Genomic DNA, 22410 nt, shown 5'->3' on the forward strand with positions numbered 1-22410 from the left:
ACCTCTAATAATCGTGCGTAATTAACATATGCCATACATCAATTGATTTATATGGATAATCAATACATCCAAAATAGTTTACATCGTGTACACAATAATTACGGCACGTACTTTCTCCTCACTATTGTTCCCTCCTTGTGATCGCTGCGTGAGTAAGGGGTGTCTTCATTTGATAGGAGGATGCTAGGGTCAATCGTCACCGTGAAAGGGGGTTGCCCATCCAACTGATCGTAATCCTCGTCAGTCTTGTCCTCAACTCCGACGATTTTTCTTTTGCCTGGGAGAACCACTTGACGCTTAGGCTCATCAGGCCCTCTGCCCTTCTTTCCTTTGCTAGACATGTCCTTCACGAAAAAGACTTGCGTTACATCATTGGCAAGGACAAAAGGTTCGTCCGAGTATCCAACCTTGTTAAGGTCAACAGTTGTCATCCCACTGTCATCAATCATTACGCCTCCACCAGTCAACCTAACCCATTGGCACCGGAACAGAGGAACCTTGAGAGGACCATAGTCAAGTTCCCATATGTCCTCGATGGCACCGTAATACGTGGCAGTTGTTCCATCGTGTCCCATGGCATCGACACGAACAGCGCTGTTTTGGTTCGTGCTCTTCATGTCTTGGGCTCTCGTGTAGAATGTGTACCCATTGACCATAGTCAAGTTCCCATATGTCCTCGATGGCACCGTAATACGTGGCAGTTGTTCCATCGTGTCCCATGGCATCGACACGAACAGCGCTGTTTTGGTTCGTGCTCTTCATGTCTTGGGCTCTCGTGTAGAATGTGTACCCATTGATCTCATATCCCTGGAATGTCGCGATCGACCCAGACGGTCCCCTCGCCAGGAAGGCAAGTTGTTGGTTGATCGACTCGTTACCCATGAGATGTTGTCGTAGCCACGCGAGGAAAGTATCAATGTGATGCCGTGTAATCCATGCATCGGACTTACCGATGTTCCTTGCGCGAACTAGAGCCAAGTGCTCCTCGATGTAAGGAGCTACCAATGAAGAGTGTTGCAGAACAGTGAAATGGGCTTTACGGAATAAATTGTTGTCTACCGTCGTTATTGCTTTCCTTCCGAGAGTTCCCTTTCCCCGTAGTCTCCCTTCATGGCGTGATTCAGGTACCCCGATTGGGCGAAGGTCTTCGATAAATTCTACGCAAAATTCGATGACCTCCTCTGTTCCATAACCCTTGGCGATGCTTGCCTCTGGACGAGCACGGTTACGAACATACTTCTTCAGAACGCCCATGTACCTCTCGAAAGGAAACATGTTGTGTAGGTACATAGGCCCGAGAATACGGATCTCTTTCACAAGGTGACAAAGCAGATGCGTCATTATATTGAAAAATGAAGGTGGAAATATCAACTCAAAACTGACGAGACATTGCACCACTTCATTCTGAAGGGCTTCTAATCTATCCGGATCGATGACCTTCTGTGAAATTGCGTTCATGAATGCACATATCTTTGTTATTGTTGCCCGGACATTGTCTGGAAGGATACCCCTTATTACAACTGGTAGCAGTTGTGTCATCAACACGTGACAGTCATGAGACTTTAGGTTTGTGAACTTCTTCTCCTTCGTGCTTATTATTCGCTTGATATTCGTGGAGTATCCAGACGGTACCTTTATGCTCTCCAAGCATTCAAACATACTTTCCTTCTCTGCCTTGCTAAGAGTGTAGCTGGCTGGACTCAAGTAATGGCTTCCTTTCTCCTTTGGTTCCGGGTGAAGGTCGCCGCGTTGTTCCATATGCTTCAGATCATTACGTGCTTCCAGTGTATCTTTCGACTTTCCGTATACACCTAGGAAGCCAAGAAGGTTTACGCAAAGGTTCTTAGTGAGGTGCATCACGTCGATTGCGTGGCGTACGTCCAAGAATTCCCAATATGGTAACTCCCAAAATATAGAGTTCTTTTTCCACATCGCCGCGTGACCATCTTCGCTCTCTATATGCTGGCTTCCAGGCCCCTTTCCGAACACTACTTTAAGATCTTTAACCATAGCAAACACTGTTTTCCCGCTGCGATGTTTAGGCTTCGTACGGTGGTCGGCCTTATGTTCGAAGTGCTTGCCTTTCTTCCGTACCGGGTGGTTTGCTGCAAGGAATCGACGATGACCCATGTATACAACCTTCCTACAGTGCTTAAGATACGTACTTTCTGTTTCATCCATACAGTGAGTGCAAGCCTTGTACCCCTTGTTGGACTGTCCGGATAGGTTGCTAAGTGCAGGCCAATCGTTGATGGTTACGAACAGCAGCGCTCGTAGGTTAAACTCCTCCTGTTTGTCCTCGTCCCACACGGGGACACCTTCCTTCTTCCACAACTGTTTAAGATCTTCGACCAGTGGTCTTAGGTACACGTCGATGTCGTTACCAGGTTGCTTGGGGCCTTGAATAATAATCGGCATCATTATGTACTTCCTCTTCATGCATAGCCAGGGGGGGAGGTTGTAGATACACATCGTAACGGGCCAAGTGCTATGGCCGCTGCTCATCTCTCCAAAAGGATTCATGCCATCCGTACTCAAACCAAACCGTATGTTTCGTGCGTCCTTTCCAAATTCTTTAAATTTTCTGTCGATGTTTCGCCACTGCGAACCATCGGCGGGGTGTCTCAGCATCCCGTCCTGTTGACGCTCTTCAGCGTGCCATCGCAACATTCTAGCATTCCCCTTGTTCCTGAACAAACGCCTTAGCCGTGGTATTATAGGGAAATACCACATCACCTTAGCAGGAATTCTCTTCTTTGTTAGCTGCCCGTCAACTTCTCCTGGATCGTCCCGTCTAATCTTGTATCGTAGTGCTTTGCAAACAGGGCATGCTTCTAGGTTCTCATACTCCTCACCGCGATATAGGATACAATCGTTCGGACATGCGTGAATCTTATGAACTTCCAGTCCTAACGGGCAGACTATCTTCTTAGCCTCGTACGTTGTCTCGGGCAATTTGTTTCCCCCCGGAAGAATGTTCTTAATGAGTTTCAATAAATCGCCAAATGCCTTGTCACTAACCCCATTTTTTGCCTTCCATTGCAACAACTCCAGAGTGGTATCCAACTTTTTGTGCCCCTGCTCGCAACCTGGGTACAACGAAGTTCTGTGGTCCTCCAACATCTTGTCCAATTTATGGGCCTCCTTTTCACTTTCGCAGTCCTCCCTAGCGTCCTGCAACATCTGACCAAGATCATCCGCAACGTCGTTACCATCAGCAGCTATTTCCTCCTCGCCCGTTTGATTTCCTTCAAATCCAACATACTGAGCAAAGTCCGGAATATTGTCGTCTTCCACTTCATCTTCTTCCATTTCAACACCTTGCTCTCCGTGGGATGTCCAACAATTATAGCTTGGCATGAACCCCGACTCAAACAAGTGGAAATGAATAGTCCTGGATGCAGAATACTCCTTCTGATTCTTACACTTATTGCATGGACAACAAATAAAACCCCTTTGCCTGTTAGCTTCGGCCACTCTCAAAAAATGGTGCACGCCGTCAATAAACTCTTTGGACCGCCGGTCAGCATACATCCATTGCCGATCCATCTACATGAGTCAAAAAAACCGCACACAAATAATTATTCTTACAATAATGACAGTCATACAATAATTATAAGATATCTTTATTCATACAAAAATCATAAAATATTACACCAAATAATTCTTAAAAACTATTTGTAAAGTTTTAAACTAATTTTAATGTGTTTTACTTCTTTTAATTTTCATTTTAGTTTGTTTTCTATTATTTAAGATTAACTTTCACTAGAGTTTTCCTTCTCAACTATTTTATAAAACCTTGTTTAGCAAATGAACTAAATTTCTATATATTCTTTCTTCCCCACACACATTTTCTCTCTCATCAACTTACAACTAAATTTTGGAGACAAAAAAAAGTGTGCAAAACATAGGTGCAAATGTAGTATGACAAAAAAAAACATTGGAGGATGAAGTTGCAAACCTTTTAGGCACCTCCGATTTGTATGTAATCACCAAAATAAATTCAATAGAAATTTTGGCATGACCTCCCCTCTTTTTTGAAGTAATTTTGAAGCTTGCTCGGGCAGCTGGAGGAGGAAGAAGACATATATATAGGGGTGGGACTTTAGTCCCGGTTGGTAGCACCAACCGGGGCTAAAGATCACCGGGATCATTAGTCCCGGTTGGTATTACCAACCGGGACTAAAGTTAAGATCTTTAGTCCCGGTTGGTAACACCAACCGGGGCTAAAGATCACCGGGATCTTTAGTCCCGGTTGGTAATACCAACCGGGGCTAAAGTTAAGATCTTTAGTCCCGGTTGGTGTGGGGCCTGACAGGTCCTGACAGCATTCGAACCGGGACTAAAGATGATGTTTAGTCCCGGTTGGTAACACAAACCGGGACTAAAGATCAAATATGCCCGTTTCCCTTTTGAACCGGGACTAAAGATCATCTTTAGCCCTGGTTTTTATTGTATCCGGGACTATTGTGGAAATCGGCCGACCGACGAAAGATGGTTTCTCCACCAGTGCATCTTGCTACCACACCACATCGACCACTACATCCACGACTAAAGGTGGCACTCATGATTTCATCGAGCACCGATCAATGCATTACCACCTTTGTTCTGTTAAGTAAAACTAGGTCATCATGCATAGCTTAAGTTTGTGTTTATGAAATTAGCTAGCTTCAACAGTGGGTGCACGTACTAGTGATGTGTAGAGTATGCTCGATCACGTTGTACTTTACAAGGGAAAGCATTAATGGTAGTCGTGGGGCCTGTTTAGATTGTAACGAAAACAAATCTTACCAAGTTTTGGCAATGCCAAAATTTTGGCAAGATGACAATATTGCCAAAATTTTGGCAGGATTTCTTATGTATTGACCAAATTTGGCAACAAACTAAATGTAGATATTTTTTGGCAACTTTGCTACAAATGGTATGGTTGAAAATGGTATCAAAGTGAACAAGCCCGTGGTGCACGACTCTATCCACCAAATTTAAATTTGGTGCACATAAATGTTACAAACGTGAGTGCATGCGTAGGTCAAGGATCTGCTGATGGTTCTACTTCGTTGGGCATGTATTAGAAGGAAACACACTTATAGGTATGATTATGCATCTTCCTCGTAAGTTGGTGGTGAGCTGGTGGCCTCCTCGGCTTCCTTCATACACCGCTATAATACCATCGGTCACGTCGTCTGGATCATATTCAGCGACTCTGCCCCTCCTCCTCCTCCTGCCACACGGTGTCCTCATCCGCCACTCAGTCCACATAGACAGACATGCACTCACCCACCTACCATTACGCGTTCTTACAGGACGCAAGAACCTTTTTGATAGGTGCAGGGCATGTTCTGGATTTGGGGAATAGGCATGAAGAGATTAATGTTGATGATCTCTTGCAGGTTGCAACAAGATGGGATGATTGGCTGCTGTTGAACATGTTATAATCTTTGCAGGAATTTTTTTTTTCATTTGTGAGGACGCAGTCAAGAACAAGATAAGTGGATCGATCCTACCTATTTCAGTTGCAGGAGCAGCGGCTTAGCTGCGAGATGCTACTCCTCATGAGGATGCCTTAGCGGTGGTTGTGTTTCCTTTTTTAGAATTTTCATGTGACCGACGCATGTGTCTCACATTTTTTTTAAAGAATTATATCAAGTAAGTGCCACATCAATATGAAAAAGAAGTTATTTACTGCAATATCATGCAAGTGTCATAAACCATATTTAAAACCACTCGTTGACGCAAAATGATATGTTTTAGTTGAGAGATTATATCTAGTTTTGTCATTGAGAGATATAGATTAGATTGAGTCGTATTTGAGGGAGACAAAATAAACTTCTTTCTTATGAACGGTGAGACAATAGAGAAACCCTGCTATAGAGGGCGACATAGACGCTCAACGGAAAATTTTTACGTATTGAATTGATCATGGAAAAGCATGAAAGTACTTGGGTTGGAGAAATAATTATTTAAGTGGTCCACCGGTACACATGTTTACTCATCTTTCGATCCCGCGATCCTAACATTTTATTTCTTATTACACATTTATACTTACTCCGCCCTAAGATAGAGTAACATCGAATAGAAAGATCACTTTTTAGTACTAAACTCTTTGACGTCACTTAGCTTCCAGCATGTACGTACCGTGCACGTATGCAATGTACGTACGCACCAAACGTTTTATTCATTATTATTACTCTGTTCATTATTCAGTCGATCACGATGAGCCGAGCAGCGTGTGCATGCAACTCAACAGTAGAGGTTGCCCCCCGGGCTGACGCCGAACTGGCGGCAGTAGTCCTTGTAGTAGTTTACCCTTGCGTTGACGGCACCGGGGTTCTTCCCGTTGCACTCGAGCGCACCGTTGATGGCCCGGATGGTGGCGCCAAACCCCTGCGACATCACCTGGTGCACGTTGTTCATCCAGAACCAGAGCGCCGTCTTGAAAGAGATTGTCGGGTCCTGCGCCACCTTGTCTGGGTCCCTTAGCCCGTCGAACCCGATGTTCTTTCCCGCCGGCCCGTAGTTGAAGTTCCATGAGATCTGCAGCGGCCCGCGTCCGTAGTACTTCTTGCCCGGCTGGCACGGCCACTGTTTGTTGCTCTTGTCACAATAGTCCATGTTTGCCCCATTTATCTCATTGATGTAGCACATATCTGCCAGTGAATTATCATCATCGTTAGTTGCATACCAAATTACACGCATGCATACTACTATATGTACATATAGGAGATTAACTTTTGTCCATCTAGAAAACATTCCTTGTTTCTTGTTTATCACCTAAATCACCTAAATGGCTATTTTTTTAAAAAAAATTGACAAGATATATTAGTATGAAATATATCACTTCACAAATATATTCACAAATATATAAGGTTAAATTCAACTTGTGTAAGCGGAAAAAATAAACTGAAACTAGTATATGACATTAATCAATTATATTTATTATTTTTGTTACGATCGACATATGAAAGCCAAATTTGAATTTAAATATATATACTGTGGAGTATAAATTTTTATTGTTAATTTTTTTTTCTAGTGACATGCAAGAAATAAGAGTACATCTCCTCGACGGGAAAATACTTTCCGGTATATACATGTAGGAGTAGTATATTTTGCTTACGTCCAGTCTCGTGTGTGACATGCGCGAAGAAGGCAGCGATCTCGCGCTTGGAGTCGTCGTTGGTGCGGTCATTGGCGAAGCCCGAGTAGGAGCGGGCGGCGTTCAGGAACGATTGCCGTGTGTAGAAGCTCTTACCGGCGCAGCCGTTCGGGGCCTGGTTCTTGATCCCGTTGAAGAACGCCTCGGTGACCACGCTCTCCACAGACACGCCGGCTGCGGAGAGGACGAGAGATAGCCCAATAGCTAGGAACACCAGCATTGTCAGCGTCGGTGAGTTCGCCATTATCGGAGATATATGGCTTTGGGTTGTGCTGCAGCTTAGCACGTACGCCCCGTGTGGGAGAGGTGATGGTCGATGAGATGTGTAGCATGGTCATGCGTCCGGCTTTTATAGGGCGAGAGAACTACTAGTAGTAGCTAGCGTGTTCTCGAGCTAGCGCTACGGCATCCGCCGTGTACATGCGACTAGGCAGATCAGTCGAGAATCGCCGCATATTCCAACACTTAGGGAGTCATAGGACACGAGCCGTTGCCGCCGCAGCTGGGAACCGCAAGTGCAGCACCAAAATGGAGAGAGTTAAATCTGGAAGTTTGCGACCCGGTACCTGTCTACCCGGTGGAATTCCATGCGAAGTCGCGCAGTGCTGGCAAGAGAAAGTCATCCTTTCGGGGGATTTTTCCTTACCACGTAGCCGTATATTGGTGTAGTTCCATATGAAGGTTTATGGTGGCCGTCATATTCAACTGTCGACCGGAATGATAAAAAGAATTCCATGCCCAATTGACAAAAAAACAAAGAGCAGATGTACATGGTGCATGTGTCAGGATTAGACCGAAAGTCGAGAGGCTGCCTTGCGGCATGCATCCACCGTTCCAGCCGTGAACCACGGAATTTAGTGGTATCTGTAGATTGTAAATAGTGATTACTTGCGTGTTAATAATTTTCTGTATGATAGAAAAAATGTACTCTAACAATTAAACTCTTTGTAAAGTGAGATAGCTTATAACTCATTAGGTTCATTGTGGTGTAACCAGCAGCCTATCCGGGTTAAATTTTAAACTTGACATGACTATTCATATTCAGCTGGAGATAACGTACGCGTGTTGTGAGTATCTGTGTTTATACTATAATTCTAAAAAAATAAATTCTTTCTTTTGCCTCTTCCTGTTCTTTTGTAAGAAAAGGGAAAGTATTCTAAACTCTTAATACGTTTACTCGTTGTTTGCATGTTACTCAAATGGTTATGAAAAAAAAAATAAAAAAATAAAGAAGATGTATTAATATGAGATATATCACTACACAAACTATGCAAGTTGAAATTCAATTTCTACATCTCGCAACAAAAAAACAAATTGAACATTAGCTAGTTAACGTACATTCACAGTCAAATTTGTTTTTCCGTTGCGACATGTAGAAATTAAATTTTAAGTTGCGTGTTTGTAGATTGATATATCCCATATTAATATATCTTCTTAAAATTTTTTAATTTTTTTATGACCATTTAAGTGACATACAAACAAAGAGTTTGAAAATCCACTCTCCGTAAGAAAATTAAACTCTTTCTTTTGCCTCTTTCAGTTCTTTCGTAAGCAAAGTAGTAGTGTCCGCCTGTCCGGTCTGGATTTTCTGAGTCCAAATCAATGACATCAAAGTGTTTTGAGATTTTTCTTTTCTTATTAAGAGAAATCAGGACAAATTCTTTGATGATATATTTTGATAGACTCATCGTATATTCGCTAGACTATACGTAATACGTCCTTTGTTAGTTCATACAAGGCCATGCACGGATGGACGGACCACGTTTGGCCGCACCCGCAATATGAGAGAGTCAGGGCAGTGAAAACGCAGATGCTCAACTGAAATTTAATTTTGTGCACTAAATTGAATCAGCGAAAAACTTGGAAGCACTTTGGTCGGAGAAATGATTAATTACGTGTAAAGGTCCCTCTATTGTCACGGTCCACAGGCCCACAATTATCATGATGCAAGTGTTCGGACAGCCCAAATAAGGCCCAACTAATTAGGACCTTTTTCTTTTCTTTTTGAAAAAAGTCCACTTTAACTCCTTTATTCATACCCCTCAACCAGAAAACCGGATAAAACGACTCCCCCAACTATTGAAACCAGTGCAATTTGACTCCCTCAGCGGTTTTTGAGAATGGTTTTGCTGACGTGGCGCTGATGTGGCGATGTTGACCTGGTCTTCGTCCTACATGGCGCTTACGTGGCATTAAAATTAAAAATATATATGTGGGACCATTTGTCATTCACATAGGAAAAATACTTGTGGGACCCACAGCCATATCATCCTCTCTTTCTCTCCAACCCTTCTTCCTCCTCCCTCTCCTTCCTTATCTCTCTCTTTTCTTATCCCCTTGGCTATGGCAGCGACGTGTACTGGAGTGGCGGCGGCGGCGAGCTGGCGAGGGCCGGAGCGGGGCGTCGGCCGATTCCCCTCCTCTTCCTTGGCTCCCCAAAATCCCTAATCCCTGCATCGCATTTCGCCTCTTCCCGCGCGCAACCTCCATATCGCACGCCGTCGGCCGCCGGCGTCCACTCTCATCATAGATTACCGCCTGCGCGAGCCATGGACCATGTCGGGAACTCAGGGTTGGCCGCACTCGAGGGCGGGGGAGCGGGTAATCCGCCGGAGCCGGCGCCGCACCTGGGTCATCCTGCAAACGAGGGGAGCACAAGCACCAAGAGAGGAGCGCGTGCTGCTCGGGGAGGAGATTCGTGGCGTGGTGGCGTGCGAGGGGGTGGAGCTGGTGGAGCGGCACGAGCGGGCGCGGCAGTGGGCGGCGCGGATGAAAGCGGACGGCATGGAGCCGGTGGGGTCGTACGGCCATGCCTTTTTCTTCTGCTGGCACAAGAGGCCGCTTTGCGCCATCTCTGCGTGGCGGCCGGCGGCGGCGCGCCGCCACCACACTCGGTCGTAGGTAAGGCAGCTAGCTGCTCGATCGATCGAGGTGCACGTGCATGTGTTCTATGTGTGAAATTGACAGTTTGTTTGGATTGGATCATTGGAGTGGAGAACTGCATTAATCAGCTTGCGTTGTTCACTGTGAGATTGTTGCTACTTGCCAGCATCATCATCGTCATCCAAGATGCCGCACGGTTGAATTTGCAACCTGCCCGCCGTTGCCACCGCTCCAGCCCTCGCCCGCTCGCCGCCGCCACAGCTCCAGCACCCATCATCCCGCCCGTCACCGCCGCAGCCGAAGGGGATAAGAAAAGAGAGAGATAAGGAAGAGAGAGGGAGGAGGTAGAAGGGTCGGAGAGAGAGAGGATGATACGTGGGCCCCAAATGTCTGTGGGTCTCACAATATATATATATATATATATATTGTAAATGACAAATGGGTCCCATATATATATTTTTCATTCTAATGCCACGTAAATGCCACGTAGGATGATGACCAGCTCAACATCGCCACATCAGCGGCACATCAGCAAAACCACCCTCCAAAACCGCTGAATTGTACTGGTTTCAATAGTTTAGGGAGTCGTTCTATCCGGTTTTATGTTGAGGGGTACGAATTAGATTCGGCCTACTTTTAAGGGAGTCAAAGTGGACTTTTTACTTTCTTTTTTGATAATTGAAGCCCACAGCTTGTGTTCGTTTACGAGTTACCTATTCCCCTCGGCGTGTTGGCATGGAAGGATCAAACAACACCATGCCTCATCTCTGGCTCCAAGCACATGATTTAGGACAACACATGAACACATACACCTGAGTTCATCAATTTTCCAACAGCTGCAGTCACTAAATTGACTTTATTTAATCTCTCGGTTTATTTCCATATATACAGGATACATGCATACTCAACATGTTCGATCGAGAGATCTCATACATAGGAGTAGTACGGTAGTACTGGTGGTGGTGGTATAGTAGCTTATTTGCTGATGTAAGCTAGAGTTCAGGGCCGGCATCATGCACGCTTACAGCGTAAGCACTTATGCGCGCCGGCCGTTTATTTATCCTTCGAAATTAACCGGTGGAAGCGAGCAGGGGGCGGCCGCTGGGACACCCTAGCGAGAGCGGTTGTTGCTCTCCGGGACCTCGACGCCGCCGGCGCCGGCCTTTCTGCCCGCCATCCCGGCGGCGGCCTCGCCGCCGCTGCCCCAGCACGGCCCTGACTGGCACCCTTGGCCACAGTATGCTTCGGTCGTGCCACAGTACCCCCATTGGCTGCAGCAGTAGCCGTCCTGGCAGCCGCAGTTCTGCGCGGCCGCCGGGGCGGCGGCGGAGAGGAGGAGCGCGAGGCCGAACACCAGAGCCACCATCGTCGCCATCTTTGCCGCCATTGCTTGCCACTACGTTCGATCTGTTTAAATTTGTGTTGTGTTTGGCTACTAGCTTAAGGTTGCTTTGGTTGCTTGTTGCATGGGATATCGACGCCGGGTGGTTTATATAGGCTGCTTGGAGAGTAGGAGTACGTTTGTGATCCTTGACAATATTTTGACTTGCAGTAGTGTTGTAATAAAACCTCTGTATGCGTGGAGCTATATACTCTTGCGCTCTAGGGGATAGGAGGACACGTAGGCGTACGTTTTGTGGAAAATCTCTATGTCCATGTGCGCATCCTTACAAGATTGGCCAAATATTATGCCATTCTGTTCTGCATTGATATATCCATCGTTCATATATACGTGCCCGTACTTTGGAATTATCAGGTAGCGTCGTCTAAACGTCCAAGTTGCAATTACCAATTAGTATCATTAGGAGTGACAATCTTGCGATATAGCAAATACGTCCAAAATAAAGTGATGACACTGTCCCTTGATGCCAGCAAGTAAATAGCTGCTTCCTCTACCTTATGGGGAATATATCCTATATATACACACAAGCTTCATGTATACAATTAAATATTTGATTGTATAAATAAATTGAATAATTTAAAATAAACTTAATAGATAGTTTAAGATTAGTGGTCCGAGTAGTAGAATTTTTTTTAAGAAAACGTATTTTAAAAATGTGAAATAAGTAATCAATTTCAATAATCTGATAAATAATTAAAAAGAGCGTGGCATGGCTTATGACCTTATGTAGCTAAGTGGTTTTAAATTTTCCCTTGCCCACTCAGGCACTAGAGTGATTTTCTTGGCGGTCAAAAACAGCTAAATTTAATTATTCCGTCGGCTGACCATGCAAAGTCTATAAAGACATGGATATTACGATTTCTTGGCGGCTAACCGTAAGAAAATATTTTCTTGGCGGTTGGACCGCCAAGCAAATTAAGAAGATTGCCAACTTTCGAAAGCACCAAGAAAAGTAATCTTATCTGTTTGGACCGACAAAAATATATCTTTACTTGGCTGCAATGAAACCGCCAAGAAAACTTCTTATTATGATAGTCGGAACCACAAGGAAACCTTGTCACGTGTCAGATGCCCGCCATTCTTTTTTTCATGACGCTCGTGCTCGTGCCCAAAGAAGACCCAACTAGCATATCTTCTTCCTTGATAAATTGAAGCCATCTGTGTCTTTATTTTTAAAAAAAAAACACATGCACAGACTTATGTGCACCCCTCACCCACACATTGAAATTAATAAATTATACAATTCATAAATTATATAAATTTATATCAGAGCATGGAGCATGGTTATGTGGTATAGTTATACTATAGATACCCTCGTCGATGAGCTGTGACATCTCTCTCTCTAGTTCCTCTTGCTGACTGCGCCGTCTCCACCTGCTGCCTCATCTCCTTCACTTCCTCGCGGCCTCGCCCCCCTGCCATCCACAGCAGGTGGGCGGCGCGTGGTGGTCGTCATTAGCAAATTCCTTGCATGCGGCTCGATGAGGTGGTGTGCACGTTCCAATACGACTCCGATTCATCATGATAATGCGACAGCCCAATGAACACCTAGTCTTGCTCCGCCGGTTTGTCGGAGCAAATGTAGGTGGTGCAGCTCAATCCGGTGACCGGCTTCGTTGGCGTCCACCAAGAAGTGTCTCCCTAGGAGCATTCTAAGCCCCTTCCACAGCAACCAGGATGATAAAAGCCTAATCTAGTGGCAAGGAGAGGGCTCCCCGATGCCTCGGCCAGCTCCTCTAGTGCATAGCCGTATCCCTATCACTTCAGCTGACTCCTCCATGACCATTGTAGTCTATTGTCCGTATCCCAGCCTTCTCATGCTGGAAATGGAGAAAGGAGGAGATAAGGGAAAGGGTTGAGGAGGTGGGGAGAGAGGGAATAGGAAGAGGAGAATAGGGGATGGCATGTGGGTGGCATTGATGTTTTTTTTAAAAAAAATTTATTGTGTCACGTAAGTGTCGCGTAGCCGTTATGTAGGACGAAGATCAAATTAACGTGTTACATGCTCAGCCGAAACCATCGAGATACTCAATTTTCACTAATTTTAAAAGTTGGAAATATTACGTATATACCCGGTTTCACGGTTAAGACTTAAGAGACACTAATGAAATTCCATGCGAGGAATAAAGCGGACCTTTTTTTTCATAGTATAATAGGCCTCGGACTGCGCTGGACATAAACGACGGGGGCCACGATTAGTGGCATTCTGGACGACGAGACTACAGTTTAAGCCTATATATAGCTAGCTACAGAGACACTGAACCGAAGATTTTGTGCGTTGGATTGATCAGAAAGCATGGAAATATACTTGGGTCGGAGAAATGATTATGTAAGTAGTCAACAGCCAACATTCCCGGAGTTGTAGCGGTTGATAGCATGCAAGGTGGTCAGCCGGCACACATGCATGTTTACTACCACTACTAGAAAACTCATTTTCGGCGTCGTAGGGGATCGATTTTTACAGGCGGGTATGTAATTCGGAGCCAAAACCCCGCCGGCAAAAAATGTACCCGGGGTGGAGGGGGTGGTCCGCCTGCGAAGATTGATCTTTGCAGGCGGACCATATAAGCATCGCCTGCGAAGATCGCGAAGATCAATCTTCGCAAGCGGCAGGCGTCGTGCGCCTGCGAAGATCGATCTTCGCAGGCGACACTTATATGGTCTGCCTGCGAGATCAATCTTCGCAGGCGCCGCTTATATGGCCCGCCTGAAAAGATACCCCTATATAATCTTCTTTCTCCCCGAGCCCTGTTCATTCTTCTCGAAGTTTCTCTCTCCTAAAGTGACTTAAATATAGGGGGGAGGTTTTGAACTTTAAATCTTCGGGGGATTTTTCTACGGTACATAGATCTACTCATTTCCACACTAGGTATGCAATTTTTTAAGCTTTTAGACCTTAATTTGTGATGGATTTATGCATGCAAAATTATGAAGGAAGAGCTCCATGTTTTTTAATTTTATTTCTTTTGATATGTTGATGTTAGATGTATGTGTAATACTTGATGCCTCTTGTTGTAGTGGTTTAATGTGGTAACATAAATTCTTAATTTTTTTTATTTTTGCTATCACATCCACCTCCTAGTTCTAGATCTAGATCTAGATCTTGTCATATATAGAGAGAGAATAAAATTTTTAATGTCTATTTATTCGGTGCAATCAAAAAATAGTTATAGTATTTTGTAATATGCCGATGATATGATTTTATTAGATTTTCCTAATGTACTAATTAGGCATGTCTGTGTAAAAAAAATTGAAATAAACTTTGATTTTTTATTAATTTACACTTAACCTTTAGTTAATTAGTTTTGAATAGCGATAAGTTTTTTCAATAAACCCTACAAATTTAGTATTAATTGTGCAAATATTTTACGTGTATTTTTTTAGAGATATGGAAAGTCGGGAATGGATGTATCATTGGCCGAGGTTTTTGTCTCCATATAGAAACGAAGTGTCTAAATTTATTGGTATTACCAAGGCACACGCTGAGAAGAACAATATGAGGAAGATAATTTGTCCATGTGCTGACTGTAAGAATGAAATAACCTGGGACTTTGACGATGCTTTTAAAGTGAAGGAGCACTTAATAACTCGTGGATTTATGGACAAGTACGAAATATGGACACGTCATGGCGAAGAACAAGTGGACGGGCCTGAAAATGTAGTTCCAACACAAGTTGAAGACATGGTGCATGACAATGGTTCTATTGAGGACAAAATCGACCTAGAGGAAATGTTACGTCATGCAGAACCCGAGGTGCTGATGGGGTCGGCTAGAGGGTTAAATAACTTTGAAGCTTTACAGAAGGCATCAAAGGAAGTTTTGTACGATGAGTCGAAGGGCTGTGACAGTGAGTTCACAACACTCCGGTCAGTTCTTGAACTTATGAGGTTAAAGGCAAGACATGGATGGTCTGATACCAGTTTTGACAGTCTGTTAGAACTTCTGCAGAAAATGCTCCCGGGGCCTAACTCACTACCATCCAGCACATATCAAGCAAAGAAACTCATATGCCCCCTTTCACTTGGTGTGGAAAAGATTCATGCGTGCGTAAATCACTGTATACTGTACAGGAAAGAGTATGCTTCTTTAGATGAATGTCAAACATGCGGTGCAAGCCGGTACAAGTTGAATAGCAATACTGGCCTAGAACCCTCTGAAGTAACTGAGGGACGACAGAGAAAAATCCCGCAGCTTGTGATGTGGTACCTTCCTGTCAAAGACCGCATTAAACGGATATACTCAAACCCGTGAGATCCGGAACTAATGCGCTGGCATGAAGAAGGGCGCAAGAAGGATGGGATGATTCGACACCCGGCAGATGCTCGTCAGTGGATAAACTTTGGTGCTCAGTATAGAGAGTTTGATAAAGACCCACGGAACATTAGATTTGCCCTGAGTACTGATGGAGTTAATCCTTTTGGAGACATGAGCAGCTCACATAGTACTTGGCCAGTGCTTCTCACCATGTATAATCTTCCTACCTGGCTTTGTCAAAAGCGAAAATACATACTACTCTGTATCCTCATAGAGGGACCCCGTCAGCCTGGTATTGATATTGACGTATTTCTTGAACCATTGATGGAAGATATGGCTGATTTATGAAAAGATAGATTGAAAGTGTGGGACGAGTACTCAAGGGAATACTTCACAGTGGAGGCCATCATCTTCGTGACCATTAACGATTATCCAGCAATGTTTTCAGTTTTAGGTCAAATTAAAGGTAAAACAGGATGTGTGATGTCACGCCCAGAAATTCCCGAATAGAATTCCAAGCAGAATGTGCATTAAAATCCCCGTCCAGGACCGGCCGGGGTACACAAACGACAAAGTTGACATACAGATCCACGTCTTACAAACATTATAAAAGTACTACCCACTGTACTTAGCAAGTCATACCGGAATAGGGATATGATACAGGGATTTATCAAGGGATAGCTATAATGGTTCATTTGCATAAAACTGGCATTTATAAACAGAAGTTGAGAGCAGTAAAATAGTTGTAATAATTAATCAATATTAATCATCCACTGTCCAACGCTATACCACGTTGCAACAGGCCCAACCATCCACCTATACTATCCAATTCTATTAGACTAAACTAGGGTGAGACTAATCACGGTGAATCTGGTTGACCGCCCATAACCGCGGGCACGGCTATTTGAATAGTTTTACTCTAATCAGAGGTGTACAACTGTACCCACAAGACACAGCCCCACAACACGTTACCGTGTGCCGACATGCCACCACGACATACCGGAAAGAGGCCGTGACAGGACCCTTTGCATAACCCCTCTAGCCAAGCACACCACACCTCAGGTTTCACCCCCGTCCCCAGCGGCAACGGGCAGTCCCCTCTTGTGCCTAGGTGAATCCGGAAGCGACAGAGGCCGTCGCAGGGCCCGCTCCGCTCCATCACGCCCACCCTTGCCTGGATGCGTCAGCTAGAGGAAAGCTACACTACAAGCCCAACCGTTGCCCACGCTGGCTTGTGGTAAGTACGATAAGTTCTTCCAGGGCATCCTGCGAACTGGTCCTTAATTATCATGGGTGCGACCAGCAAAACCATGCACCCACAGTCCACCATGTGATTCATTTTAATTAACCATCACCAAAATGGTGGCACTAATCCAACATTACCATTAGAACCTACAATCTATATTTTAATAGGATTTTCCCCCATTGTGTGCTAGTTGAACTAAGCCTGGCTAAGCAATCCCTAGTCCAAAGTCTATTCATGTTATAACCCAAGCTAACAAAGGAGCACGGTACCAAAATAGCATGGCTGTAACAATAGGTAAACATCCCATAGTATTATTGCAAAACAATGCAGTATTTGAAGGAAAACATTGGAACATTTGCAATATAGGATCAACATATTCAAGTGACAGGTATGACATGCCTTGCTCTGCTGCTGGAGGAACCTCGGCGACTATCTCGAAGTACACCGGAGCATCGGAAGAGCCGGAATCTAAGCGACATACAAAGCAAACAATACAAACAGGCTATAAGACTACTGAAACAGAGAACAAAACCATTTTTAATGGATTCTACACATTTTTCTTGATTTACTGAGACTTGAATGGGCTTAAACGGAGCTCGGATGAATTAGTTATGATTTTTAGAAGATTCTCTATGTTTTTACTATAAACAGAAAAATCCTTAATTGAATTATTGCGCAATAAATAAATCCCAAGGAGAGAGAGGGCGGCACCGACATGCGGGCCCCACACGTCAGCGGCTGCGGGCGCTGGTCCATGGTGGATCGAGTCCATGGACCAGGGAGAAGGGGCGCACCACGTGGCGCACACGCGGCACACACGCGGCACTCACGCGGCGGCCACGTGGCGGCCACGCGGCGGCCGAACCGACGGCCCCGATCTACCCAACGGCGGCGGAGAGCTCGCGGCCGGCGCGCGCGAGCGGCTCAAGCCAACCCGGGGCCATGGCGCGACGGCGGCGCGGCACCGGCGACGACCAGTGGACGGCAGCGCGGCACCGGCGGACGGCAGTTAAGCGGCTAAGCGGTGACGCGACCACGGAAAGGGAGGAGGAAGAAGGAAGGGGGAATCGTCCTCACCGAGGGAGCCCGACCGGCGAGGAGAGGGGCGACGGCGACCGGCGACGAGGAGCGACGGAGGGAGGTCGACAAGCGGCGGACGGGGTCCGGGACGACCTAAGGAACGAAATGGAAAGGATTAGAGAGGGAGAGAGGGACCATAGAGGGCGGGAACGCCGGCCTAAGGCGGCGGCCATGGCGGCTCTTACCAGTGCGCGGCGGGGATGAGGCTCCGGCGGGGAACCTCGATGGGGGAGTGGTGGACGAGGTGGACCTCGGCCACGCGAACCCGACGATGGAGACGGTGTGGTGCGGCGGCGAGCCTAGCGGCGGCTAGAGGCGGCCGGAGCAGCGGAAGAGGCGGCGGCGGGTGGGTGCACGGTGCGGGAGCGATGGAGAGCTCGGGAGAGGCTGGCGAAAAAAAGAAAAGTGAAGAGGAGGATGCGGGGATGGATTTTATAGGGGCGGAGAGGTCGGGAACGGCCGGGGGTGGCCCGATTTCGTCGGCCGATGTTGGAGAGGTGGAGGTGGAGAGAGAGGCGGGATTCGAATTTCGAATCCTGGCCATCTCGGGCGCGGGCGCGGGCGAGAGGGAGGGGGAGTGGGTGCGGGAGGCGCGGCGCATGCGCGGGCGTGGCCGACGTGGCACGGAGGAGGCGGGGACGTGGGCGCGGCGGCACGGGCGCGAGGTGGGAGACGGGCCCGACAAGTGGGCCCCACCTGTCGGCGACCCTGGGTGAGAGGAGGCGGGCGGCCGGCTCGCCCGGCTCAGCTCGGCCTCGGCCTTCGGCCGACCCAGCGGGAAGGGAGAGGGAAAGGGAGAATGGGCCGACGGCCCATTCAAAGGAAAAAGAGAAAAGAAAAAGAAAGAAAAAGGAAAATGAATTTTCTAGGGATTAAATATTGCTTGTGCTCAATTTTAATTGGTTAAAATTATTTCTAGAGCTCTGAAAATTCCACTAAAAATCTTGTTAGCGTATTTCGACATGTAGAACTCAAAAAAAAATTCCACATGCCAAATCCGATTATGATTTGCATTAATTTATTAGGGTTTTCTCTTGCTTTTACACCAATATTTTCTCCGGTGGATTATAAATTCAATTTAGGCTTGGGAAAGAACTTCAGGGTGTGACATGTGATCTGCTTGAATGGAACGTACTATAGGTATCTCCCGGGTTCCAACAAGCTTGTGTACATGCGGCATCGGCGGTTCCTACGCACAAATCACAAGTACCGCAAGATGAAGGCGGAGTTCGATGGTACTGAAGAGACTGATCCTGCACTAAAACCTACATCGGAAGAAAAGGTGTGTGCAATGACAGAGAAAATTGCTTGCGAGTTTGGAAAAATGACTAAGAAACCATCAAAGGGGACAAAGCGCAAGAAACCCGAGAAGAATACGAAACAAGGGGATAGTAAGAAGCAAGATAATAGTTCGAAGCCAGATGATAAACTCCCTCCCCCATTCAAGAAGCATTCCATATTTTTTAAGTACCTCCCGTACTGGAAAGATCTGGAGGTTCGGCATGCCATAGACGTCATGCATCTAGAGAAGAATGTGTTTGACAACATAGTTGGAACATTGTTGGACATGCCGAAGAAGACTAAAGATGGTCTGCAATCAAGGATGGACCTAGTCGAGATAGGAATCAGGGAAGAGTTACACCCTCAAGAAGGAGAAAAAAATGGCAAAGTATATCTTCCACCAGCCTGTTTCACACTGACACCTGAGGAGAAGAAGTCATTTTGCAACTCACTCCGTGATGTCAGAGTGCCCATAGGTTTCTCATCAAACATCAATCGACTAGTTTCAATGAAAGATTTGTCGGTATCTGGTTATAATTCACACGACTGTCATGTCTTGCTCACCGTGTTTCTTGCAATTGCAATAAGGGCCGTAAAACCGGAGCATTTAAAGGTTGCTATTACAAGGTTGTGCTACTTTTTCAACGCAGTGTCACAGAAGGTCATTAGTCTCGAAGAGTTAGGAAATCTCCGCACATTCGCACATGAGACACAGTGCCAACTTGAGATGTGTTTCCCTCCGTCATTTTTTGATATGATGGAGCACCTCATTGCTCACATAGTGCCGCAGATGGTTGCGCTTGGCCCATTGTACCTCCATCAAATGTGGTCATACGAGTGTTACATGGCGGTTCTGAAGGGTTATGTCCAAAATCGTGCACATCCAGAGGGATCAATGGTTGAGGGTTATAGTACTGAAGAGGTTGTCGAGTGCTGTATCGATTACCTCAAAGATGGATATGCAATTGGAGTACCTGTGCCCCGACACGAGGGCAGGTTGAGTGGCAGGGGAACGATAGGAAAGAAGAGATTCGTCACCCATGATCACAAATCATTCCAAGAAGCTCACTTCAGCGTGCTTCATCAGTTTGCTATCGTTGAGCCGTACATCGATCAACATATCGAACTAATACGAGCTAACAGTAAGGGTCGCACCACCTAGTGGATAATGAAAGAACACAAGCGTCTCTTCATAGATTGGTTGCGAGACCTAGACTTACCTGAGGGACAAACTACCGATGAAATAACTATGAAGCGGTTGGCTTGTGGTCCATCAACTACAATAAATTCTTGGCAGGGATATGACATTAATGGATACTCGTTTAGCACAAGAGCCCGAGATAATAAGACCTGTACGCAAAACAGCAGTGTCCGTGTGGAGGCAATTGATGAAGCCGGGGAAAAACAATCATACTTCGGATTTATTGAAGAAATATGGGAAATTGACTATGGGCACACAATGCAATTCCCCATATTTAAGTGCTAGTGGGTAAAATACCCGAACGGGATCAATGTTGATAAGTTCGGTCTTACTGTTGTTGACCTGGCGAGTGTGGGTCACAAGGATGACCCTTGGGTACTCGCCAATCGCATGGCACAAGTGTTTTATGTGAAAGACCCTTCAAATTAGAAGAAAGATATAGTGCTACCGGGGAAACAAAAGATATTGGGAGTGGATGGGGTTGAAGATGTCGAAGATTACAACCAATACGATAGTATGCCACTTTATAGTCAGTTTGTACATAAGATTAAGAATATCGAGACATCTACTCAGAATACCGTGAAGCCTTACATGCGCACGGACGGTGTGGGCAAAAATGTTAAAGGGTAATGATTGTTGAGTGGCATGTAAGCATCTAAGAAGTTAGTAGTTATGTAATGGGGGTATGTAAGATGATGTGTGATCATATCGCAAATTGACGAACAATTGTACTAAACATTTTGCATATTAATTAGTTTGTACTAATTTTTATGTGCAATTACCATTTGTAGTGTAAAAAAATTGATAAAAAATTTAAATTAGTAATATTTGAAAAGTGTAATTATTTTTATGTGCAATTACAATTTTTACCATTTGTAGTGTAAAAAATTTGTTAAAAAATTTAAATTAGTAATATTTTTATGTGCAATTACCATTTATACATTTGAAAAGTAATAATACTAAGGTTTGTATATTTTGTAATAATATCAAGGTTTGTATATTTTGGAATAAATATATTCAACTTTGTACCAGTTTTCGCAGGCGGGCGGTCTGCCTGCGAAAATTGTTATACATAGTAGGGTTTACATCTTCGCAGTCGGACGATCTTCGCAGGCGGACCACCCGCCTGCAAAGATCATTGCCCTATATAAGGGCAAGCCCGCGGCGCCAAAATTTCTAAGTCCAGGCGGGAACCCTAGAAATTTTGGCGCCGTTAGGCTGCTGAATTTTTTCGCCGTCGCACGCCTCCGCTGTCCTCCGCCGCCGCCCTCCTGCGACCTTCACTCTCCGACCTTCGTCCTCCACCGCCGCCGACCGTCGTCGTCCGCGCGCTGTCACCGAGACTGCCGCCCCTTGCCGCCGCTCCACCGTGCGCGAGCTCCACAACTCTACCGCCGATGCCGCCGACCCCTCCACCGCGCGCACGGCCTCTGCTGGCCCCTCCACCGCGTGCACGGCCGCCCCTCCACCACCGCCGGCTGCCACCTCTCTCTCTATCTCGCTCACGGCCGAACGGCTTCATCGGCCGATCGTCGTCCACGAGCGAAGACGTCCTCGGCCGAACGACGTCTTCGGCCGGTCGTCGTCCACGGCCGAACCTCGTCGTCGGCCCTTCCTTCGTCGTCCACGACCGAAGCTCGTCGTTGGTCGTTCGTCGAACACGGACGTGTGTGCATGTGGGTGTTTCTTTTTATATGTGTGTGCATGTGGGTGTGAGGGGGTATATATGTGTGCGCATGTGGGTGTGAATGGGCATGATGGGTGGGTGATATGTGAATGAGGGGTTATATGTTGATTGTGAATGTGAATTTGGGAATGTGGGTGATATGTGAATGAAATTGGGAGGGTATGTTCAATTTTGCAGGATATGTGAATTTGTCAAATTTTATAAATAACATGTGGGAGGGTA

At 45.8% G+C, this 22410-nt stretch overlaps 1 protein-coding gene, 1 long non-coding RNA gene and 1 pseudogene across 3 annotated transcripts; 1 reads left to right on the top strand and 2 right to left on the bottom strand.

Annotated features, from left to right (window-relative positions):
* Positions 1 to 5887: 5887 nt before the first annotated feature.
* On the bottom strand, positions 5888 to 7476 carry LOC4336263 (chitinase 4-like). The gene is made up of 2 exons (NM_001402383.1): positions 7115 to 7476; positions 5888 to 6647 (listed from the first exon to the last, which is right to left on the bottom strand). Exons 1-2 carry the CDS (start codon positions 7395 to 7397, stop codon positions 6241 to 6243), a joined length of 690 nt encoding a protein of 229 aa, NP_001389312.1. The 5' UTR covers positions 7398 to 7476; the 3' UTR covers positions 5888 to 6240.
* A 1992-nt stretch (positions 7477 to 9468) lies between these two features.
* On the top strand, positions 9469 to 10741 carry LOC107277699 (uncharacterized). Its single transcript, XR_001545523.3, has 2 exons — positions 9469 to 10054; positions 10203 to 10741. It is a non-coding gene; the product is annotated as an uncharacterized lncRNA (long non-coding RNA).
* Positions 10742 to 10850: 109 nt separating this feature from the next.
* On the bottom strand, positions 10851 to 11500 carry LOC124529568 (chitinase pseudogene; annotated as a pseudogene). Its single transcript, NR_175256.1, has one exon. The product of NR_175256.1 is annotated as a chitinase pseudogene (transcript).
* Between the last annotated feature and the right edge of the window lie 10910 nt (positions 11501 to 22410).

The sequence above is a fragment of the Oryza sativa genome, chromosome 4 (assembly GCF_034140825.1).
Source record: "Oryza sativa Japonica Group chromosome 4, ASM3414082v1".
Taxonomy (NCBI): Eukaryota; Viridiplantae; Streptophyta; class Magnoliopsida; order Poales; family Poaceae; genus Oryza; species Oryza sativa.

What these genes read in the sequence shown, in the direction of transcription:
- LOC4336263 (NM_001402383.1), bottom strand. Translation starts at nt 7,397, where the DNA reads ATGGCGAACTCACCGACGCTGACAATGCTGGTGTTCCTAGCTATTGGG. An exon ending in TGTCACACACGAGACTGGAC is followed by an intron (nt 6,648 to 7,114) that starts GTAAGCAAAATA and finishes ATTCACTGGCAG; the next exon opens with ATATGTGCTACATCAATGAG.